This window comes from Anser brachyrhynchus (genome assembly GCF_964034855.1).
Source record: "Anser brachyrhynchus genome assembly, chromosome: 22".
NCBI lineage: Eukaryota > Metazoa > Chordata > Aves > Anseriformes > Anatidae > Anser > Anser brachyrhynchus.
The window spans coordinates 5,514,654-5,538,998 of NC_137715.1; the positions used below are offsets into that span (position 1 = coordinate 5,514,654).

The window sequence follows — 24,345 nt, forward strand, 5'->3', positions numbered from 1 at the left end:
CAAGCAAATCAGAAACTGCTCAGAACAATTTTGAAGAACCACAGAATCTAAGTGCATCAGATTCTCAAGTGCTGGCAGTACTACAAAATAACTAATCCTGATTAACGGTACTGCTTGCCAAAACAGAATAATCTCATAATAAATCGCTATGGGATCCAAGATAGCTGAATACAAAAATCAGCAAGTTCTAGAAAAATTCCAGGACACTCAACTGTCCAGTTTCCAAGCTTCAATTCCAGCTTAGCTTGTGCCAGTGACTTGTTGGGGAAGTAAGATCACAGCTTTATCTCTACAGTTCTGTCAAAAAAAGCCTGCCTGCTATTCTGCAGTGCTTACCTAATCCGTGGCATTAGGAAGCAAGAGTTCACCAGTACCTAAAAGACCTCCTGTACCTCTCTTCTAGGCCATGGACATGGAAATGTATTCCTAATCATCTGTGAAAAGCTTAAGTATTCTAGGAAACAAAGTGAAGTCTTTCTGGGAGCAAAATGCAGGTGTGTACCTGGAAGATGGGTACCAGCACCCTTTTTCTGCAAGAGCGCAAGAGCTTATATGTTTTGGAGAGGAGAAGCCACTTTAAAGCTTTCTTCGTAGAGCGTTACTGGTGTTTTAAAACCTTGCATCACAATGCTTGTACACATGCACATGATTTTGTATATGTTGAAGACATTTCTAATATGAACAGAACTTCTTTTAAAAGTAGTTACTAAAACAAAGAGCAGCTTTTGAAACGTGGCAAAACAGGAAAAAAAAAGGCAGCATGTTCAGACACCGAATAACCAAATACAGGGGGAGTTTGGAAACATGTCTGTCTGCTTTACAGCCTTACTTACTTGTGATAGTTTTCTTTCTTCTCATCTCTCCAGTTTTTATTTAACTGGTGTATTTTCACAGCTACATATCTCTGTTCTGTTAAATCAAATGCCTGTGGAGAGAAGAGCTGAGTATCAGTAGGAATCACAGCTTCAAGTTAACGCTGCAAAAGCGGACAAGCTCTAACAAACCAATATCCCCACCCAGGAAATCAGCATTACAACACACTGAGTGAAGAGCAAACCCACATTTTGATGTAATTAGTTTCACTAATGAAACCAAGCAACTCTGAAAACAATTGAGTATTTTGTACTTTGATCTGACCCTTCCCTATGGGATCTAACTAATGCTGCATTTATTCTGACATTTTACTACGAGAGTTACAATGGGATCAGAAAGGCCAAATTAACAAAGTATAGCCAGTCAATCACACTGGGAAAGACTGCCATTATGCCCCAAACCACCTAACCTATTTTCTACACTCAGTTAAAAAACAAAACAAAAAACACACATGATTTTTTAATACTTTGTTTCACACAGGTAGCTCAGCTCTCCAGCTTGCAGCAAAATGTTTCAGCTTATTTAGAAGCTGGAGAATTCACTGGCTGAACCGTGTAATTTCTGTGCTGTGTTTTTCCCTCCAGTCTCTCGCTATTTAGGCATCCTTTAAAGAATCAACCACTGGAATTGTGCTCTTGGAGGAATGAAGTCTATTACCTTGTCTGAGAGCAGAAACACCTAATAATTTACAGGACAGGACAGACTCCTACTGTAAACAAACAAAGATAATTGTGTCCAGCTCAAAAGCTGGATACTCAACTCCTAGTGCCTAAGAGATTGGCTAAGACCCTGGAGAAGAGAAGCAAGCATTTCTTTGTCTTAATAATGCAATTAGAACTCTCGAGCACAGTCAGGTATGAAGCATTCATACCCTCCTGCTTTCACCTTTCATCTGCAGTGCCTAGGTTTTCTACCGAGTCAGCAGAGACTCCAAAGAGAAATTCAGAGGCACTGCATGCAGATCACTGTCCCTCTTTGCTACCTGAGCCCCCTGGTTTGGATACCTGTTCTTATATTGCATCAAAATCAATCACCGTGACGTTTCCCATATTTGCACCGGCATAGGTATGTTAATCCTACCCAAGTTCAACATGAATTAAAGAACACTAGGTACAGATGGGGAATATTAAGAACTAGAGAGGCTCTAAGTTGCAATCATCAAACAACAAGAACCTCCGAAGTATCACAGGCCTTGGCCATGCTAGAGTGTTGACACACAGAAGTAATGCTCAGTTCTAAGGACTACACACACAGTCTGCTACTTCAGATTGTAAAACGAAGACAAGAAAAAAAAGTCTTCTACCCCCAGGAAATGAAGGCTTTGCTTTTATTTATTATTGGAGCTATTTTCTCTTTTGGACACTTAAGACTTGCTATGCCATATTCAATAAAACTTAGCTGCGTAAGGTATGTGTGCATGCGGCCCTTGAAGAAACAAATGCTTTGGTTGTTTCTCTGTCCTTACAGAACTTGCAGACTTGGTGCAATGTTTTCTTGAAACATACATTTGTAGGAAAACTGACCTCTGAGGACAAGAGCAGAACCTAAAAATTTCAAGCCTGCTGTCTAATAGAAGCCAGATGTAACATTTGTTTTGTCCTCCTTTCTTCCCCTTTACAACCACACACACTGCTGCGAAAATGAGTGCAAGGTTCTGCTTATAGTAGTATTTCCTTTCATTTCTTTCAGATTCAGATTGCACCAGACCAGCGCCTCAAATTTACCTTATATACTTCACTGAAGCCGCCTCTACCCAGAAGATGTAGCAACAAGTATCTATCATTTAGCGTTGGATGGTCTTTAAATCTGGTGAGAAAGACATAGTTTAGGAACGCTGACAGTAATAACGCAGTCTACTGCACAATAAGTTACAGCTGTTATACAGTGAAGAAACTTTTTTATATTAAGTCTAAAAATAAAATCATAATGACTAGAAGATTTGACAATATTTGATCATTTTGTACTGATAATAGATTATAGCCCCCCAGTCAAGTGACATGCTAAGGTGAAAGAAATTTTAAAAAAGATGCTGTACTTGACATTTTTGAGGGAGACAAATCAAAATTTGCAACACACTCTTGTTTATGACTCCCACGCGCTTACTGTGAATTATCTTCGTTGTGTATCCTTTTCAATTCCCTGATATGTAGATTTCTAACCCTCTCTAGCCGTTCCAATTCTGCCTGGATCTCTGCTTCTTCCTGCACAAGGAAAGGGAAAGACACGTTTCCAAAAGGAAAACACAATGCTGTTTACAATATTGCAGTTAGCGTTTCTGTCTGATTTATGGAACCACAAACATAACTCCACTTGTAAAGACATTATTGGCAAATAACTTGTTTGGGAGATTAAATAGATGTTCACAGTTAACTTAAAGAGTCAGGTGGAAGCTGAAAGGAATGCAAACTGACTGGACAGTTTTGTTTAAAATTATACATGGACAGGAGCAGACATATCTTTGTGTCTTCTTGTTTTTAAGATTTTATTAATTAAGAGGCATTCCACTCGGGACCTTATAACAAAAGGCCCCATGATATTAGACTGCACATTAACAGACCCAAATACCCCTCCTTCTCTCTCAATTCCGTAAGCTGAGACAAATCTTTTAAGATTGCATCTTCAAAAAATGGGGCACGACATTTCACAAAGACGTGCTCCAAATACAGAGGGTGTGACACCGGGCTTCAACGTGAAATTATGCAGATAACAAAATTAATTGTGATTTTTCTGAAGAAAGTACAGACTCTGGACTTTGAAAAGCCATAAAAAAGGAATGCTTGAAGGACGCAGGATGATGTGGCCTGCTCAATGCTTTGGCTTCCACATTGCAAGTGCACGGCTCTAACTTAACGTTAAAGAAAAGAAGATTTCCAGTACTAGCTTCCATTTTTCTCTCTGACAGGCTATTACTCTGAAAACTATCACAGCACATAAACATTATGATAAGCTTCAACACATTTCAGGGTCCTAGATTCTTTACCCTAGAAATTTAAAAGCCACCTAAAACAAAAATGGAAGTTAGAGTCAGAAACTTTTGTTGTAAGACACCATTTGAACGGACAGCATGCTTCGGTTAACAAAGGTAAGGCAAGTAAAGACTCGTTCACACATAAGTAAAAGTCCTGACGCCAAGCTGAACCACATAAACAGTCTAAAGTTAAGCAGCAGAAATACCATAAAACACACAATGCAGTGGCCAGCAGGTCTTACTATGAACAGCAGAACATATTAGTGTAAGTTTAATGGGCTTCTTAGTACCTGGTTGGATTCTTGTTTCTCTTTACCTCTTCAACACCAGGCTAACGGCCACTACCTCGTGCTGCCAACAGGGAACCCTCCCCCTGAAACCCTCCGGTTTTAACTGAGGCTGTTTTCTGTATTATAGGAGTGACTGATACGACACACGCGACCCAAAAGAACTTGCAGCTGCTGCTTCTCAAAACCAAAGAGTTCTTCTCTGGACCACAGAGATTTTATAGTTCTTAGAAAGACTTTGTTCCGGAATACTTCAAGTCTGGCAATCAAGCAAGGAAGTGCACGTGCTGAGAGCCCTCGCCTCATGTAGGAACACGTACAACGACTTCATCTCTGTGATGTGCAGCACCTCTGGTCCTGCTCCTTCCCTTGCGAAGGCAGGAGCCATGTCAAAGTCTCAACATAGCGTTTGTAGAGCTGGAAACTCTGGTGCCCTCAAATGCAAGACTAGAATTCACATCACTGTGGACAGTCGCAAACCTCAATTAAAACATGTGCCTTGAGCAGCATTATTTGGTGTATATGACTCAAGGGACATAGTTACCCAGTTGTCTTGTGACTCTGTTCCTTCCCTTCTCAACTTGTTCTATTTTTAGGCACGAAGAATGAGCCAGTTTCCAAAAGTGGAGAAGGATAAGCACAGCTTCAGACAATGCCACAATCCCAGAACATTACTTCATTTTCCATTAAGGTCCATTTCCTAATGGATTCCTCTATTCCAGGGTGGCATACTACATGCCAGCATAGACAGAGCTGCAATTAATCCATCCCAGCAATGCGGAAGCTGTAGAGCAAGTATGCCTTTAGCATACTCCTGCCCATATCACATATCTTTACTCACTGGACAATAAAACACAACGGGTAGAGAGCCAGCGGATTCCATGTGTGCTTAAACTTTCCCTCGCCACTGAAAATAATGAGGGGTACAGCAGCATTAATGAGGCCTTGCATTCAACTTAAGCATCAAGGTTACAGGAAAAAACAGGTGTAGAGTTCATACACCACCTGAGAAAAGGGGGAGTAGCAGTGCATTTGCACTTTTCCTCTCTGTTTCACCCAGGAAAGAAAACTCTTTGGCCTTAGCAGAGATCACAGCTAACTGGGAAATGGCAGAAAACTTTTTCTTTTTAATTTCATCTGTTGAAGCGTCCCAGAAGTTTTACTTCTACATTTTTGCAATCACTTTAAAAGGTAACCAACGGCTTACTTAAATATAAAATCACTTGCAGGTGCAGCTCCTACTGAAGTCAATGTATTTGAAAACAAATACGCATTATAGCTACCTAGACACTACTAGCATTCAAAAGCCCAAGAGGTTTTAATGGTCTGTTAGCAATAACGCTGGTTACTTGACATGACAAAAAATGGGAAAGCCACTGATGCTTGCAATTTTTTTTTTTGTGTTCTAGTGATTTCATTCCCTTGGTTCCTTCCTTTACGGTCCTCCATCCTGGAGGCATATAGAGCCCAGCACTAGGCAGGCCTTGGTGGCAGAATAAGATGCACTGAAGCTGTGGTGCTCCCTGCATGAAATTATAACTATGATAACACAGAATCCATTTACTGAAGTAAAGAACAATACTACCGCCTTGGAAAATATGATTACGAAACCCCGGACATCCTTTTCAAGCAATAAAAACCTCTTATCAAACAGAGAGTAGTGACTTCTGCAGAAAAATGCTACTGTTTGCAGAACACCATAAAGAACCTACCCAAAAACCTTTTCTGCAGTTAGTTCTTACCTTTTTAAGATGACCTAGTCGGAGTTTGAAGATTTCTTCCTGTTCATGGTATTCTGCTAACGTCAACCTGCATAGAAGTGACAGATTCAATGTGTCAAGTTTCAATGCGTGTGGTAAAGTGCACAGGTTGCAGCACACACCTTTGCCTATGGAAACAACAACTACACAGTGTATGTCAACACCCAGCAGGACTTTGTTGTTTTGTAAACTCTGCAATCTAGCAATCAAGTAAAGGAGACAAAAAGCTAAGCCATGATAAAACACACATCGATTTCAAATTCAAGTCCCTAAGCACACCTATTTAGGATAGTGACAGGATCATAACAAAGAGCACTAAAACAACCTAAACATGGAACACTGAAGCACAAGCATTCAGTATTCAACATCTTATTTTTCAATTTAGAGTTTGTTTTGTTGCTCGCCTTTTTTATTTTTTGTAGTAAGCACATGATAGTTCAGCCCAGCTATACACTCCAGCACTAGCAGAACAACTGGCTACCGTGCCATTGCAAGCAGAGCAGTGAACTGGGATTCAGAACTTTTTTCTCTTTCAGGCTGTGAAGTGGCTTCAGGGAAACCCTGGAAAGCTCACTTCATCTTTGACCCTGTATGTAGTTAGTAGACACAATGGAATAAGGGAAACAATCGCCTTTTTACTGATGGTAAGTGATGTGTAAAGTTTCCATCCTAAGTGGGTGGTCAAAAAAAGGCAAAGTTTCACAATGTTTTCAGCGTCTTTTATAAACAAAGTGTGCCGTGTACAACAGTGGCAAAGTACAGCCTTACACTAAAATAGTGACAGATCCCATCACTAGTGAAGTGGAACGATGTGCTGAGATCTTTAAAGTTACAAAACAAATCATTATACTGATTTTCTCATGGCTGCCAACATGGAGTTTGGTAAAGGCATCATGCATGTGAACAAGTTACTAAGTCGGCATCAACTGCATCTGCTTACTTTGTAAACATAAAACACGAAAATATATACATACCCTTTTTTAACCTAAATTAAGTTCAAACCATGTCCCAGGAGGATTCCTGTTGCAGCAGTTATGCTCTGCATAATACTTAGTACAAAGATTAGCATATAAGGTCTCCACAGAATCAATATCACACCTTGTTTAAAGAGGGGACTGAGTTCTTTGTCTATGCAGGGCCATGGGCTCTCAGCTCACTGCACAGCAAATTGAGATGATTGTATTTAGTTGATTAAGTGCTCATCTTGAAATACCCTACTTCCCTCCACTGTTGATAATGCAGCCTGCATAGTTGAAACTACTTCTAAAGCAGTTCTTAGCGGATAAATTTGATGTAACACTCACAAACCAAGCTCCCTTTGAAAGAATCTCCATCATAAGGAACTGCTTATTACAAATTAAAGATACATACAAAAAATACCTGGTACTGGATATGTTTATGTGATTTCCCATTTCATATAAAAGTGCGCTATTCCACAAGAAAAACATGACAGCCTGAATTTAGATCAGATTCAGCTAATTCAAAATGCCTTCCCAGAAGTTTAGGTCTTTGGTTGGTCTTGCTTATAAGGAACAAAAAGACAATTGAATAAACCAGCAACAAACTTTCCAAATTTTCTTATGTGCAAGAGGAATACAGAGCTAAACACCAACAGCCTACTCATTAAGCAAGAGATGTAATGAGTACCAGGCTAACACTGCCCAAAATAGCTACATTTGCAGCAAGCATTATAAAAATCAAGGGGGCTTGAAGACAAACACTGCCCTGTTTCACAGAAACATGGCTTGTAATACACTCCTTCTAGTGCAGCTGAAGACTCTAAGGTTGCCCAGGCTGTCCCAGCAAACCTCAAAAAGCCCCAGTAGATTAGCATCTGTGAATAAAATAACTTCATTCACAAGATAGACACCATTTTCAGGAGAGCAATGTTGGAGGAGAGTATATTTAAATTTGCATCATGGAACCCTCCTCTCCTTTCTGACACAGCAACGACCATGAAACTAAGAGGAAACCGAAACCAAATGAAGGAATTTGGCTATCCACTCCCCATTCAAGTTTCAGAAACATTTAGATTCAACTTGCCCAAAAGCCTCTGTAAGAATTAAAAAAATAACTTCCCTCAAAGATCTGCAAGATTTTGTACATGAAACACGTCCAACAAACGCATTTACAGGATAACTAACAATTGAGCAAGTAGTCACTTAGTGTAGTTGCTTCAGCTGACTCACAAAAACAAACCTAAAACACTCCACATGAACTGGCAAGCCGATTTTATCAAGAACATCACAAGCAGCTCTTCTGAACCACAAAGATAAAACCCTGAAATGCAGCAGTGAAGGACGATATACCAGCAAGAAACAGGGAAAAAGAGCAGGTAGCACAAAAAAGCTCACTAGCATACTCAGGTAGCGGTAGTAGATAACATCAAGGCACGCTCACAACCAAAGGCAGAAGCTCACTGGGTATCACAGGTATGTATCGTGAGTACCAGGCACATCAAGACCCATACTGCCATGTCTACAGCACATGCCACAACGCAGCTGCATCATCCTGATGGGTAAAAAGATCCCTACAAAAATGGGGAAGGTGTTATCTCTTCCCTCAGAAATGAAAGGTTCCTGCAACGAGTGGCAACGCTTCAAAATATCCAAACACAGACATTCAATTTACTTCTCCAACGTGCCTGTGCAAAAGCACAACTTGAAAAGTGTATTGAGTTATTTTTAAGCTCACTTGGCCGGTGCGAGAGGTAAATCTCTCTGCTCAAACTACATATTTGCAGAAAACATGGAGCGCACTCCAATAAAACGTGCCTAATCAGCAGATATCAGCATCCTATTTGGGGGTACCACCTTGGCTGGTGAGAGCATTCTGAACACCACAATTCACCCGTCATGTGCCTTCTTTGCTGTGACTGAAAAAGGCAGCAGGAGCTTTTGCTTCACATGCAATTTTAAAGTGCAAAGACCAGGAATTCAAAGGGCTCCAAGAACTTTGAAGTCAGGCCATACCCAGGAGATTTAATAGTGCAAAAAGAAAAGTGTCATCCAGAATTACATTATTAGCTAAGAGCAATAAAATGAAGACTGAAAAGGAGACTTGCAGAAGTTATGGGAAAGTTCTGAGAGCCCAGAATGTGGAGAAAAAGAAGAAAGGAAAATTAGGCTGTGTGGCTTACCAGCATGTTGAGAGTCAGTTTTATTTACAAAAAAGTTACTTAATAATGATCTCCAACAAGAAACAAGCTGGTGAGAGGCTGACTTCACATTTCCACAAAAAATTCTAAAAAAGAAGTTATGTTTGAAACCTCTTGTGAGACAAGCTTTCCTCTCTGAAGAGCATCAGGAGTCTCAAAGTATCAGTAACTTCAAAAAAAGAGGAAAAATGTCTCCTTTAAAAGAAAGAGTAATACTTTAACAATGTTCCTGTTTCCCTGACTCAAGTATCTGGGAAGGCCTGCTTCTGAGACACAGTTCAACGCTTAATGCACTGTTTTTGTACAGCACCTTTTTCTAGTATACCAAATTAGTTGTTTGAAAAGCCTCACCAGAAAGTAAATGGAAATAAAAGCTTCTGAATGCTATACTCTTTTTTTTTTTTAAGAGACATGTTGCAGTGATACCAAAATTAAGTATGAAGTATTTTCTTCAGAAAAAGACACTGCTTTTTCAGCACTCTTGTTGCATCAAGTTTGAAAACTTACTGCATTCAAAAGTAGTTAAGCTTACACAAAGTCTGGACTCAGCAATGATCCCTGTTTTACTCCAATGAAAACTATTTAGAACTGCAGCCAGATGTTTCTGAACGCCAGGCTAATTCCACACTATTCATTTGTGCATGTAGTGAAGCCTAGAGGCAAGGGCAAGATTCCATTTCCCAGTAGATATTTTGTGCTCTAATCAAAGCACGCAGCTTTGCAATGCACAAGGAAGGCCACATAACGTACGTTTCATTTTCTGCTCCATTGGTCTTGTTCTTGCGCTGCTTCTGCTCATTGCTTGCTGGAGGGGTCTGTCCCATCGCAGGTGGCTTCCGTTTTGCTAACATTTTTCGCTGTCTTTCTATTTCTTCCCGCTGGGAATTTATCCTTTCCTGTTGCCTGGAAAGAAGAGGGGAGAAAAAACATGAAGCAGATAACTAATGGGATATACTCAGTTGTCTTCAGCATCTGCTTTTAACAGACGGGAGCAATGAATTCAAATCAGTTTTAAGATTAGTAACAAAATACTCTTGTACAGAAAAGGGGGATGTGCCTTTTTTTTTTTTTTAAATATATATACATAGAAGGGGATTCTTTTCCTGGCCCACAGAAACCTTTCAGTAAAGTGAAAGGTTTTATTCATGCAGAGGATATCCAAAAACAAGGAGTTGCTAACCTCATAGAAAACCCAGGGATCCACGGTAAGTCACTAAGTTTCCACACACTTTTTCCTAGAAGGCTCTGTTCTAAACCTCAGACTTTCCTGTTCAAATTATTCCTGAAGTCTGGCACTGTTTGAGAAAGTATCCTTATACTTCAGTGGTACAGTTAAAGCTATCCTTACTTCTCTGAAGTGTAACTAACACCATTCCCAATTTCACTCTAAAAATAGTCTTTTTGTCTTGGAGGAGAGACTCCAAGTCTTAAAACTGCCTCGTTATTTTATAGTGATAAAAGCATTCGTGGAATTACAAGTTTAAATGACTTGAGAATTTACATACTTAATTCACATTTTAAAAATAGACTGAGATTGCAGGTAGAAATTCCAGAAGTATTTCTTCTATGTCGTACCTCACAAACTAAGGGGGACTTATAAAGTACTCAATCTACACCTCGCAAGACCTGCGCCTCCCTACCAGACTACAGAAAAGTGAGATGATTTTAAAGGATCACACACAGCTCTCTCTATGCAATTAATTTGCCAAGTCCTACTTAAAGGTCTAGGCCAGGTGGGAATTTACTGGATATTTCCATTAACATCCTGCATAAAAGGGTCTCTGATCTCAATTTCTAGGTTTCCGCAGCCCCTTTGATCACCGTTACCAGGAGGAAAAAAAAGCTAAATAGTATGGATTTTCTCTTTTAAGTTTTTCTACTTTAAAAAACAAACCAAAAAAACACAGGGAGCTAAGTAGCCTTCCTGGAGTAACACACACAGATAGAGCAAATCAAATTGATGGACTCAAGATACGTGTGAGGATTTGCTCTACCCCTTCACCCTCCGCACAGCCAAGTGCACGGAGAATATCCAGCAGGGCAGCCGATTTCTTTCCAACCCAGGGGCCAACTCAAACAATTTGATTCCAATTTTAAGTCTTTGGAGTTAAGTGGAAACATTTCGCATTTCAACATTAAAAGATTCTCCACTGTCAGCAGCCGAGTTCCTATCTGATCCTTCCATGCTTCGGTCACACCACTCTCACATTTTGACATGCAAGACACCACACACAACTGCTTAGATTTTCCTTCTCTGCCTCCGAAGGTAAAGATAACTCTGTCCTCACTTGATGAGGTTCTGGAAGGCATAGCCATCTGTCCACTGCTCGGTGAAAGACGCCCCATGCCGCACCGTAGTGAAGTGACCTAGCCTCAATCGATCCTGCATGCTCTTATCTCTGCATGCCATCTTCTCCTGCTTTGACTGAAAACAAAATAAGACACGTGTTAAAATAAAACCCATAAATCAGCAGCCCAGAGTTATGCTGTATTTTAAGTAACTTCTAACCCTTATCACCTTTCACACTACTCCAGTGCCACTTATCTGAAACCCAGCTGAACGTTACTGATAAATTTATTGATGGTGCTTCTGTGATCTGACAGGCATTTTAAGACAGCTGCTTTTCTGACATTTCAGCCTCATCTTCCCTTGCCCATTACTGCTTCTGCAGCTCGCCCTTTCTATCACCAGTTGAAATTCAATCCAGCAGAAGGATTAAAACCATCCCTTTGCATCAGTAGCTTAGCTGGACTCCAGGCATGGTTTTGATCAGGCCCTTATTCACTCAAACAAGAGGTGAAGGAAGAAAATGCACCTTAAATCACTGGTAAGACTAAGATACAATGATCAGCCAGTTCAATCCTAGACAAGCACTACTCCCAGAAGTGACACCATCTCAATTAGGACACCAACACGCATAAAAACTGGTGGTGGTGTCTGTCAAGAGTATTTCCAGTAAGCAAAAGGAAATTTCAAAGGCCTGAGATGAGAGCAGCAAAGCTTCAGTCAATTAGGATTAAAGATGAACCGGCAAAGCTCCTCACTGGAGCTACACACGACTTATCTGTACGCCAAGCCCACATAACATAGCCCAGAGTTAGAAATCCTCCCAGAAAAGGGAGTCCCATTCAGCCAGGAACAATCAGCTCTGTGACAAAAGCAAGTCAAACAGACTGCGGACTGCGTGTACTGGCCAGCACCCTGGTATTTGTGCCCATCCAGTGCCCACAAACAATAGATGTAATTGGCCAACAGGTGAAAGAGTAATCAAAACCTCTTATTGTTCAACCAAAAGGAAATCTGCAAAGCTTTCAACACTGAAGCAGACTGGATGCCGGTAAACAACAGCTTGGCACTTTCTCAGCGTCTTAAACATGTTGTTTTGAGTGCTGTGCAAACAAAGCAACGATCTCCAATTTTGCCATTTGAAAGAACGGTTTAAATGGCTCGCCCATGTCACAGAGCCTATCTGGCAGTTTCACTGCACAATGGGATACTGCTCTTGTATGGCAAGTGCTGGACAACGGTGCTTTTTGGGTATATGAGCTTCCAAACCTAATAATGCCTGTTGCATTTAGAGCTCAGACTATTTCACTTAAGCAAGGGAGATCATGCTGAGACAGTGAAGAGCAACCAAACCAAAACATTAAGAACACTTCTAGTCTTCAGATTATATTACTATTTGCAGAGAAATAATTTGAGACAAAATTCCAGTCGTCTTTTATCATTAAAGCAATAGGAAGTGGTTTTCACTGCCCAAAAAATGATAGAGAAGCTTTCAGTCATATGAACTGTGAGTCCCCTGCTCACCTTTTCTATAAGGAGCTTCTTGCTCATCGTTACACATCTATTCAACCGCTCCTTGTACTTCTCCAGCATCTTCTGTTGTTCATCTATCTGCCGTCTCAAATCGCAGTTGGCCTAAAAGCAAACAGAGAAGACAAGCCTTTAACTAAGTCACTCCATGAGAGCCAAGCTAAGCATCACCTAAAAAGAAATTCCTCCAGCTAGCTCTAGGCATCAGATTAAAGAAAGCAAAGCAGCAGGATATGACCGGGAAAAATAAGAATAATAAAAAGAAAAAAAGTACTAGGTTTCTCTTATCAAAACATCCAAGCCAAGCTCATCGTTTTTAACCCATTCACATTGTAACACCCCTCTAGAACAGGGAAGTGCTATCATCCTGTTTTACATGTGAGGGACTAAGGTAGAAAGAAACTCAACATAAGGATTTTTTATTTTTAAAACAATTAAGGCCTTGCCACAGCTATCAAGTCTCAAAATAGCTTAGTCATCCCTGGACTATCCTCCCCCTTTAGCCACAACACTGACAGAGGAAAAGGATGGGATAACTCCCTTTGCACTTTCTATTAAATTCTTGTTTGAGTTACTATCATCAGCCCTGCTATATAGACTTCTCCCAGTAACAGAGGCTGGTCTTTTTTTTTTTTTTTTTAAATGAAACACCACCAAAATGTAGAGCAGTATTTTTAAAACACCACCAAAATGTACAGCAGTATTGCAACTATTTTCATTGATAAAAAATAATATTTAACCATCCCCTTTCAATCAATAGTTTGGCTTCTGTTTAAGCAGTGGATGATAAAAATCTATTTCCTGCTTCATGCTCTATTTTCCACAAAGCCACACGTACATCCATGTATGTCTAAGAGAATGCCTTAGCTCTTTCAGGTACTGAGATCAGAAATATACAAACACACAGAGCCTCTGCTCTTCTCCTGTTAGTGTGTTTTCTAATCCTTTTCAACACTTCAAGAGACGCCTCTCCAGCTGATGAAAGCTGGATCAATTACAATTCCTCCATTAAGACAAGATCCTTGATTTAAAGGTATTTGTCTTTTACTGAAGAATACTAATGAGCTGGAGAAGCTTTATTCTTTAGGTTTGACCAAAAGATCCTCTCTTCATCTTTATTCGTGTCACTGACTCATAAATCAGCATTTCCGAATAAAACCTCTCCATCTACCGAGGTTGCAGAACATGCTTCTGAGCAAGAGGCAGAGTCAGCTCCCCAGCACTGAGAAGAGGGGAATAATTCCACAGGTTAGCTACCAAAATACACAGGAGTGCAGCAGATAAAGAAAAGCCAACCCTGCTGAGGACACAGACACCTGAGCTAGTGCTTAGCTACAACAATGACTCTGCACTATAAATACCACACTGCTACTGCTGCACTGGTTGTGGATTTGAGCAGGCCCAAACAGTATCTGCTACGAACAAGATAATTATCTAGCAAGTAAGGGATGACTGGATTTGTTTTTACCTTGGGAGTGTTGGTTCTACAAATGTTACAGTATACGAACCCCTGCTCTGCAGCCCAGCTGGCACAGGCATTCTTGATATCTTTAAATAGCAACTTTTAGAAGAGTTGTCCCACTTGAAATACTTACTCTTAGTAAGTCGTCTATCCTCCCCTCCTTTTTCTCCAAGTCAGAGTTTTTACTGTTTTCTAGTGCAGAGATTTTTTCCATTGTGAGGTCCGACTGTAGAGAAAAACCACCGTAAACCACATTTAGTGAGAAAAGCTGATATTTCAGGGAGTCAGTACAGAGCATAACATAGTAACCCTCTTGAACCTGAACAGTTAGGTCTAAAGAGGAACCAAGCCCCTACATCCCCCAGCAGTCTGGGGAAGAACATTCCCAATTCTTCATTTTCTCATTGCATGATGGGCTCCTCCAACACAGGAGGTTCAACCAGCTAGCACAAAGGCCCGAAGTTCTGCTCTGGAGAACACAGATTGTTAACACATAGCAGGCTACAACACCCTGCCAATTTTGTTTTTATAGTTGAGTTCTGCCCAGCCCTTGATGGTCTCTAACATTCAGCGTCCTTTCCTGCAGCGCAACATAGCTTGCACAGGAAAAAAAGGCTTATGAAAAAGCCACCAAAATCTCATCGCTCAGCTGGAGTAACAAATTAACGGGCATAGACAACCACCTGCTAGACAAAACATAATACCTATTAGGTTTTTCAGGTGGTCTTGGCAGAAAATGCAGGTTCTCATTATTTTAAAATATAACAACAGATTAACGGCAGGAATATTAGGCGCAAGCCCTTCTTCTGACAAACTGATGTGTTAGTATCCACTATGGACAGAAACTTTACAATTCTTGAAAAAGTTATTTGGAAAATTTTACAAGGTGCAGCACATCTTTAATACATTCACCCCTTGAAATGAGAATTATAACCCAGGAACAGAGTAAAAGAGAAATAAGAAATATTCTGTAGCAATAAGAGTATTTCAATCCCAGGACTCCAGTTAATGGATGCGGAAGAAAAGGGGAAGAAGTCAGCCTGCACATGAACAACACAACCGAAAAAACAAGTCAGCCCAAGGGAATCTTGCTGCCTGGCTACAAACAGATTTCACATTTACAGCTAGCAGGCAACTATCCTGGTTCTGGGAAGATTTAGCAGAGACTTACCTGCGGAGTTGTTAATAACTGTTCTCCAAATTTCAAGCTTGCCTGGCAGCTAACACCATGAAGTAAGAGGCAAACTTGGCAGTCTGAACTCTGTTGCTTCTCTACATACACCCAGTATGGGCAAGATCAAAACGAACACCTGCCAGCACTGCACATCAAGCAAGAGGAGCCTAAATCCCAAAAGACAAAGAGGAAGCTTGGCAGGTCACCTTACTGCAGCCTTAACTTGGTTTATGCTTCCTGACAGCCTGCAGGAGGCACATGGAACAAAGACTTTTGTCACTGAAGGCAACGAGAAGGCTCTCTGCTGAAAAGCTAGGCTGCATTCACTCAGCCAAACAGCAAAAAGTTTCTTTGGTAACTGTTACATCCATCTGTCAAATGCACACATGCTTGCACTGCGTCAGATGAAGTCATGCTTCAGGATGCATGCTCTTACATTCGCAATGATTTACTTCATCACAACTCACCTTGCCTCAGAGAACTCACAAAGGCCCTTGCACTGACTGAAAACGCTAAGAAAATCATTCTCATGCTGACTTGCTTTTGGCACTGCCAAAAGCGACTCAAGCTGGAAATCACTAAGATTTTATTTTCTCCATCTATCAACTACAAACAGGCTGAGATGGGGAAAATGAAAATGTAAACATCCTCAACACAGAGTCAAGCATCTTTCTGGATTCTTTGTCTTAAGCATATGCTACAGCTACATCTGTGGAAAACACCACGCAGCTGAGTATTGGCAGAGAGCATGCTCAGCTAACCTGTCGCCCTTTTCAAGGAAGATGGATGCTGTGAGCACGTTGAGCACAGGAGAGGATAAAAGCATCTTGCTCACTACAGCTGTGGCCACTGTTTTAAACAGTGGTGGTGAGATGGCAAAGATTGATATCTGAGAAGTCTCTCTGGCAGGTTCTTGAGCCATGGCATCATTCTATCACAAGCATTAGCAAGAAACAGGGATCTTCACAGACCAGCATTTTAACAATACAGACAACAGATGCGACCCCAATGACACGACAGAGCTCAGAGACTTTAGCTAGTAAGTGTCCCCAGCGATTCTTTATGCACAAAGGACTTGTACCACCTGCTGGGGAAACAGAGAATGAACTTCCCCCACCAGTAAAACCATCTCTGACACAGACTGATGTGTGAAAATGATTGACACAAAACTGATTGTTTAGAAATCACTTGAGGGAAGGGTCAGTCACAGAGAAATCAGAGATGAAAATCAGAAGACTAAGAGCAGGCTTGCAGAAGAAATGAGCAAGATGCATTGCAGATAAAGCTGAATGTCCTTACACGAAACAGATGATCCAGCTAAAAGTAAATCTCGCCATGAAGCCACAAGAAGAATCTTAACAGAGTATAAAAGGCACCAGAAGACAGCGGCACAGACAAAACAGCTACTCTTCTTCTTGACTCCAGCTCAGTGCAGTTGCTGAGCAGCACTGTCAGGAACACATCAGGTTCCACCTTCGCAGGGCAAACTACACCACAGGTGTACTCTTAACTGCAGAAGACAAAGAACTTGTAGCTGTGGATATCTGTACTGTAATCAGTGTGGATGCAGCCATGAGCCAGTGCTTAAACAGAGGTATCCATAACTATCATTCAGCTTTCCGTCACGTCTTCACTTTTATAGGAGAGGAAGACCATTCAGGATACAACACAACTGAAACAGACAGGGCAACCCAGAGCTACTCCTCCCCGATCACGTTCTCACACAGCTGAAGAGCTGCCCACAGTATTGACAGGAAAAAGCTTCAGTAACAGATCAAGCAAACTCCAGTAGCAGAACTGAGAAGCATCCTTTACAGGATAAGGAACAAAGTTCAGAGTGATTCACCTTCAGTCGGTACAGTTACAGAGTTGGTACTACCAGTTCTTTTTCACTGGAGGCATTACGTCTACTGCAATTGACATCCTCTCGTGCAGAAGACAAGCTGCGTCAAGCTTAAATCTCATATCCAAGAGATGCATCATCTAGTAAGCTATACCTGTGACTGTTTGTGCTGGATGGAAATCTGTTTTTGGGAAGTGCAGGAATGCTCAGTGTTCCCTGATCCCGTAGAAGATGGGCTGCCTTGCTGGGCCTGCAAAAGAAAGTTAGTGTATTGTTACATGCTCCTCAAAACGACTGCTAGTGCCCATGCAGATACACTTATCTTTACATGGGAGGTGTAGGCTGGCCTGGGTACCATACTTTTAAGTTTTAAGAATGCTCTAGAGACTTAGTTCATTAAAACAAGAGAACAACTCCTCTCAAGAGTCTGGCCCAACCTGCTAAAAGACAAAGCTTTTAAAAACCTAATATAATTCTGTCAGCTGAGATTAAGCTAGGCCAAAACTAACACTTCTAAAAGCAAGTCTATACTCTGCTCTTTTTGTTTTTCTCATTTGAGTAGTCACTCAGATACTACTATTTTGATCTACACCAAATTTTTGAATCGTTAACTTAAAACTCATCTCATTTTATTAAACAAGGATAGCCTGGGACCTCGAACTCTTCGCAAGGAAGATGAACTTACCAGAAGATGGTAGACTTGGTCATCAATAAACCAGGCTGCACTTGAGCTGCTTCAAATGCCCCATCCCTTAACTAGAACCATCCCCTGGCATTCAAGTCTTTCCAGAGCTGCTCACCGAGACAAAAGTAAAGCAGAGGCCACCTCCCCTCTGTGCCAGCTGCTCATTCTCTAGCCGCTGTTTCGCCAGCATCACCGACATCAGCGTTGGCAGAGCAGAGTGATCCTCCTGTGGTTCCTTTGCTGTGCTGCCGTCTACCCCATACAGCGGCTGCTCCACTCGCCGCTGTAACATAGTCAAAAAAAATACAATGAACTTTTTTTTTTTTTTAAAAGCGATTCTCTGACTCTGCCAAAACTGTTGTCAGTGAAGCAGCAGCTCAGGAATGGGCAGGCAGCATGGCGAGGATCTGATAACTCAGACAGAATTCCTGGAATGTTTGTTCCAATGGCAGACATCAAAAAGTAGATGAAGTTAGCAATTAAAAAAAACGTAACAAATGAACACACAGGACAGAATTCCTTGTCAGTTAACACACACCCTTCCTTTGCAAATACTTGCATTTTGGAGCCAGAGAGGCAAAATATCTTAGTACATTGCAACTTGAAGTCACAATACTTTGTTTACTAAGGACTCATTTTAAAATTTAAACCAATACTGAACTGCTACGTCAGCAACCTATCCGTGTCTGGGACCCAGACATCATGGTAGCTTCATTTCTGTCATTAAAGCAGGGACCAACCTCTTGCAAGATAAGTAAAATACTAACACGTTTCTAAAAAATCTTTTTGAGATGCATAGCACATGCAAAGGCCATCTCCTTTCTCATTCAGTATACTAATTTTCCAAAGGTGATATGGGAATTGAGTTGAGTAAGAACAAGAATTATCTGAGCTACGTTGATTACAGCACTCAGAATCTTGTTGCTCTTGCTTCAAAAGCCAGCCCAACACCACTAAAACTTGGCAGCCTGGGTAATGCTCATCTAAGACCTTCCAAGCCATAACTCCAGGCCAGACATATGCCACACGGAAAGTAAACAGTCAGGTCAGGCTCCACTTTCTCTCAAAACCTAAATTGCAACCTGCAGCATATTTTCTGGCTAGCATTACAGATGTCAAGAGCATTCTTTCTTCCCCCAACAGAATGCTTGTATACGAGAGCGACCTTGCAAAAAGTCTGAAGACCTGCACATCATTCTTCCGATCAAGGGAGAAGCAAGGCAATTCAAAGCAGTCAAGAGATTTGAAGACAAGAGGTAACAACCTGAAGCCAGTACAATTCCTCCGCAAGTTCTGATTGCAGAAAATTTCCAGTACAGTACACATTAACTCACGGGTTTGGAGGAGGTTTGTCTCACTGTGAAAGACATTTTAACACTCCGCTCGCTTCCTAGACCACACTGACATCTGCAATGGATAAGATACTCCATCTTCTCCAGTTTTCACTCATCCCCCCATTTTTTGGGCTTAGCTCAAACCGTTGATACTCAGTTTGTAAGAAGAGGATAGATCTTGCAAATGCACATAATAGTTTGTTATGAATATGCAAACACTGCAAGTTTAGCTGCAAGAGTAAAGAACAGAAGATAAGAAACACAAAGAGCACCTGCATAAGGAGAGAGACAAACTGACCAAGCTCAAACTAACTGTACCATCGGTCTTCACCACCTGAGAAATGTCCTGTTCAAACGTTTACCTACTCAATATATTCAAGGGGAGAAGAAGAAAAGCAAAGGAAGAATCAACTGATCCCATTATAAACACTTGTAGGGTAGCTCATCTGCTGGAATAAAGAACTGTCCCTAGGATATCATTCATCTGCAACAGAGATGTTATTTCGTTCATTAACTTCTCTTTAAGGAGGAGTATTAGTGAATTAATAAGACAAGGATGTTCAATTATCCAGATATTTTAATTTTTATAAACGTCACAAACATCTAGAAGCCATATCTGAATCTCTCCCTTACAGCAGCATTACAAAGCTCCCAAAAATCTGGCAACATATATTGAATTCTGAGCAGAGCATTCAGTGGTGGGATTTAGTTCAGTACACATTCATGAACTGTGCAAAGGTCTCTGCAGAATAATGTAATCAGAAAAGCCTTTGCATTTGGTTTTTGGTAAAACTAAACCTCTCCCAAACTCTGTACTTCTGCGAGGCTCAACAAACGCTGAAAAATTTTACATAAGGGCACTGGCAACACTCAGAACTAGAGATCAAGCACCAGGGCCTCTGAATACTGCTTTGCCAGCTGAAAGAAATTTCTTTAGCTGCTTTGTGCTAAAATGGCTTAAAAATACTGGTTATTCCTTCATATTCAGATCTTGCAGAAACGTTCAGGCAGCAAAATGGAATTATTTAACAAAGAACAGCAACAGACGTGCTCGTATACACATTTCTTTGCAAGCTTTTGCTAATGCTCAACTCACATACAGACAGAAGTAAAGGATGTTCCCAATATTACTGTGTTATGCACATTTTTCTGTACACCCAAAGGGTGTAACCAAGATCAGAATATCATTGTGGTAGCGCTATACAAACATACATGATAATCCCAACTTCACGTAGCAGTTCATGAGCACTAGTGGAACACAAGGTAAGAAAATACATCCGTTCCACCTTTTATTAAGGACAGCAACCTATCTGTAATCACGAAGCATGCTAAGAATATTGATCTTGCATGCTTTAAGCTCTGATACATCATTAACAACTCGACTGAAAACTGTTACAGGGTCCTAGAAATCTGGCTCTGCTGCCAGAACCCAGTTTCAGATATAAAAAGCAAAACAACAAGAAAAATGAACCAAATGAAGAAAGGAAAAACAATACAGACCACATGAAATCACTCACCAAGAGACCCTTCCTTCCTGTGCAGGACGCTTTATTACCTGTCTGAAGCACAGCCACCAACCCAATCATCGCCACTCCCCCCGCACTGTCCCCAGGCAGTACGCTTACCGGTAAGGGGTTGGATAAGGAATGCTGCGGTGACGATCTGGCTACTGGTGGCACACTTCTACCAGGACTGGTTCCTGGGCCGCTTCCCCCAGCAAACTGGCCAAAGCAACATATTTGATCATCAGTAATTCCACAGAGATGCTATATTTATGCAAATTTAACAGAGACAGAACCAACACAATCTTAAAAATGAAGCCATACGGGCTCTAGGGATCATTTAAACAAACTGAAGATAAGCTGGGAGGAAAAACTTAACATTTCATTTGCTGTTTTCAAAAATAACAGCAAAAGCATTTCAGACAAACATTCACATTTGCATGGAGTACATTTCTCATTTTAAGACAAACGATATAAACTCGTGTACTTGGCTACACACTAATTATTTACTGTACAGAATTAGGAATCCCATTTGCTGTAAGGAGGTGTCTAACTCTGCAGCACAGAAGTGGCAGGAAATACGCACCTCCACTGAAGTATTTGTGCCAGTCACTGTCAAAGACAGCAAATCAGCTGGACAACTGATCGGGTTGGTACAGGAATTTGTATGTCCCTGCACCGCACAATGCCCCGCACTTACACACTTAAGCCAGGAAAGCAATAACACTAATAAGCACTTAATTTCTGACTCCAAGCTATTCACTAAAATAAAGAACAAACTTTTTTTTGTGGGTGGATGGGGAGTGGTGATGGGGGACAGGGGATTCCACCCTTTCCTGCGTCATGACAGCTTCCCATGGCAAGCTGCCTCTAAAGAGGGAACCCTATAAGAAACTTCCTACTAAAATTGTCAGGACTTTGCAAGTAGATTCCTTTGCAGCGCTGGACCTTCATCAATGTAGGTTTGCACACTAAGAGCTCAAGTATCCTCATCTGAGATACAGGTTTCAGTGGAAGTCAACCTCCAACCCATAGAACTACTACGGTTGTTCTTTAAAAAAATCCTTTATCAACCGTTCAAAGAGAAAGCAACTTAAAAACCAGCTTCCAAAAGTCTCACATCCCCTAGCTAAGCAGATTTGCAGGTTAACCTCATCGATCAATGACTCCCAGCTGCTATTTAATGTGAGGGATCAGTAACAGAAGTCTCCCTACAGACTTCCATCTTCAGATTTTGCATAATGTGAATTCTGACTTCTCAAACGACATAAAGATGCTTACCTCAAAATAATCACTAATTTTATGTCCTCTAGGAGTGCCTTTTCCTGAGAAGGAAAACAAAGAACGAAGAGTTGATATTTTAAGTACAGAAGTTATGAAGTAGATTTCTGAAAAGCGACTTCTACACTTTGACACTCCTTTCCCCACATAAAGGTGCACATCCTACCGTAACAAAAGCTTCTGCAAAACAAAAGACTGCCCCAGGGTTACAGCTCTTGTGCTGTTTTGGGAGGGTTTACAGTTGGTGATCCAATTAACAATCAATTTTGAACATGTCAAATCTAATCAAACAGCATTTGTACTCGCTGAAGGACTTAGAAAACCCTAAACCTCACTGAATGTTGCACGGGTTCTCCCAGACTTTCCTTTAAGGTGAGGGCAGAGCAAGGGGTACTTTCACTCCTTCACCTTCAGGTAAATTACTGCACATTAAATCTCTCACCAGCATTCCTATAAGAGTTAAAGAGATAGCTAGTGGTGGCTTAATAGCAGCTCATTAAAACATAGCCCTTTTCTCTTATTATAATATTATCAAAGCCATTCTGTCAACACAATCCTCATTACTTTCTTTTGAAGCATAAAAGAACTAGAAATCTGCCCCTACGCCCATTTACTAGAAAATCTGAACTTGGACTGAAATGCTCTGGGTTTTTCTTAGTACTTCGAGACAGCACTGCTTGCTTTATACTTGAGTACAGTTTGTTCTCTATTTGTTATGGTGAGAACCTACTTTAACAAGGCAGGCATACGTCTCAAATAAGAAAGAGAGAGAGTACAGCCTGTATTTTGAAGTCTGGCTGCTGTATATGTAGTGACACAGGACCAGAACAACACTTCAGAGAAGCCATATTAAGCCTTTGGGCAGTCTGTCCCATAAAAATAGGATAGTTTGTGCAAATAAGCTGAAGATGAGTGTTTTCCTGCCAATGAGGACAACAGGGCTCCCAGAAGAGAACTACACCATCATGGAGTAGTTTATAACAAGCTGCCTGACACACCCTTGAGAAGAGCCATTAGTTTCCTAGGACACTGACTGTGCAAAACGTGCACAAATTACCAACCGTTCGGAAATCCTGCAGCAGGGTCAGGAGAATGGATTACCTTGACTGGTCTCATACGGTTCTGCTTTCCTTTTCCTATTCCGCTGGTCATTCTGTTTTTTCTCGGGAGTCTGTTAAACAATACTTCAAAATTAACATTTCTGCAGTTATTCCAAAATTTAAAGAAAATGCCAAAACACAATAATCTGCTCCATATCCCCAGTGGCCATTTCAGTTCTCTGGTGCATTCGCTTCTACTGCTGGTATTTAAAGAAACAATAGCTCTCAAATAGCTGCTACCTTTGGATATATGCACTGCAGAACGGAGAGAATGTGGTTAGGAATTAGTTTGTTTTTATTTTTTTCCTATTTCAGCTGCAGTAAGCCAGCCTCTACTGCCCAGTTACCTCACACAGTTAACAGAACAAGCCCAAACACTTGGAAAAAAAAACAATGCATAAACCATTTCAGGGTGACTGCAGCGCTGGCACAAAAGGTGAAAGGTGGCTGAGAACAGGCCCCAACGACAAGAGGTTGGAGTACAGACATCCAGATTTACAGTGCAGCGGCCGCTCTCAGTCTACCAGGACAATTCATCTTGCCTGCAGCTCTGCTCGTTCCCGAAGCTGTTTGCAGTTGGCTACGGGAACCATCCTGCCCATGGCGCACATCTGCAACCTTGCACAAAGGGAGAGCTCCCCAAGCAGGCAGCCAGGAGAAAGCCACCGCAGATGTATTTCATCTGAACTTCAGTTTGCCTTGCATCTGCTCTCACTGAAGCTGAGCGTCAGTTGCATCTGTACCTTCCAGGAGCAGCCAAAGACCTAAAGGTGCAGCTTACAACTGGACAGCAATATATTTATGGGCAGGCACAATACAGAGCACCGGTTGAAGCCTCTGGAAGCATCATGCCTAGCCGTACAAGGCTGAAAACAGAGACACACTGGAGTGGGGGGACGCTGGCATGGTGCTTTCCTGCCACCAGGGTCACTGATGTGGCCCAATCTGCTGAGAACAATAGGACGCAGAGCACTGGAAGCAGCTTACCAAGGCTGCTGGAGAGAAAGATATCTTGTCATTCCCATCGTCAATGTCATTTTAAAACCATCTCTTATCCCTAAGGGTCCCAAATAATTTCCAAGCTATAAGCTCTGCAATCACT

The 24,345-nt window shown here is 41.2% G+C and overlaps 1 protein-coding gene across 6 annotated transcripts in view; it reads right to left on the reverse strand.

Moving 5' to 3' along the window:
- TLK2 (tousled like kinase 2) overlaps nucleotides 1-24,345 on the reverse strand; it is a 45,165-nt gene that overhangs the window by 7,857 nt on the left and 12,963 nt on the right. For 5 of the 6 annotated variants that reach the window (XM_080564873.1, XM_080564871.1, XM_080564872.1 and 2 more), the window contains 13 exons: nucleotides 23,245-23,314; nucleotides 22,144-22,187; nucleotides 20,986-21,081; nucleotides 18,142-18,309; nucleotides 17,496-17,591; nucleotides 14,458-14,550; nucleotides 12,857-12,967; nucleotides 11,334-11,470; nucleotides 9,796-9,948; nucleotides 5,871-5,937; nucleotides 2,977-3,074; nucleotides 2,598-2,679; nucleotides 834-925 (listed from right to left, as the gene is read on the reverse strand). In XM_080564873.1, coding sequence (XP_080420999.1) covers nucleotides 834-925; nucleotides 2,598-2,679; nucleotides 2,977-3,074; nucleotides 5,871-5,937; nucleotides 9,796-9,948; nucleotides 11,334-11,470; nucleotides 12,857-12,967; nucleotides 14,458-14,550; nucleotides 17,496-17,591; nucleotides 18,142-18,309; nucleotides 20,986-21,081; nucleotides 22,144-22,187; nucleotides 23,245-23,314 — 1,307 coding nt within the window. The remainder of the gene's footprint in view (nucleotides 1-833; nucleotides 926-2,597; nucleotides 2,680-2,976; nucleotides 3,075-5,870; nucleotides 5,938-9,795; nucleotides 9,949-11,333; nucleotides 11,471-12,856; nucleotides 12,968-14,457; nucleotides 14,551-17,495; nucleotides 17,592-18,141; nucleotides 18,310-20,985; nucleotides 21,082-22,143; nucleotides 22,188-23,244; nucleotides 23,315-24,345) is intronic. The other variant, XM_080564876.1, reaches the window with a different exon arrangement.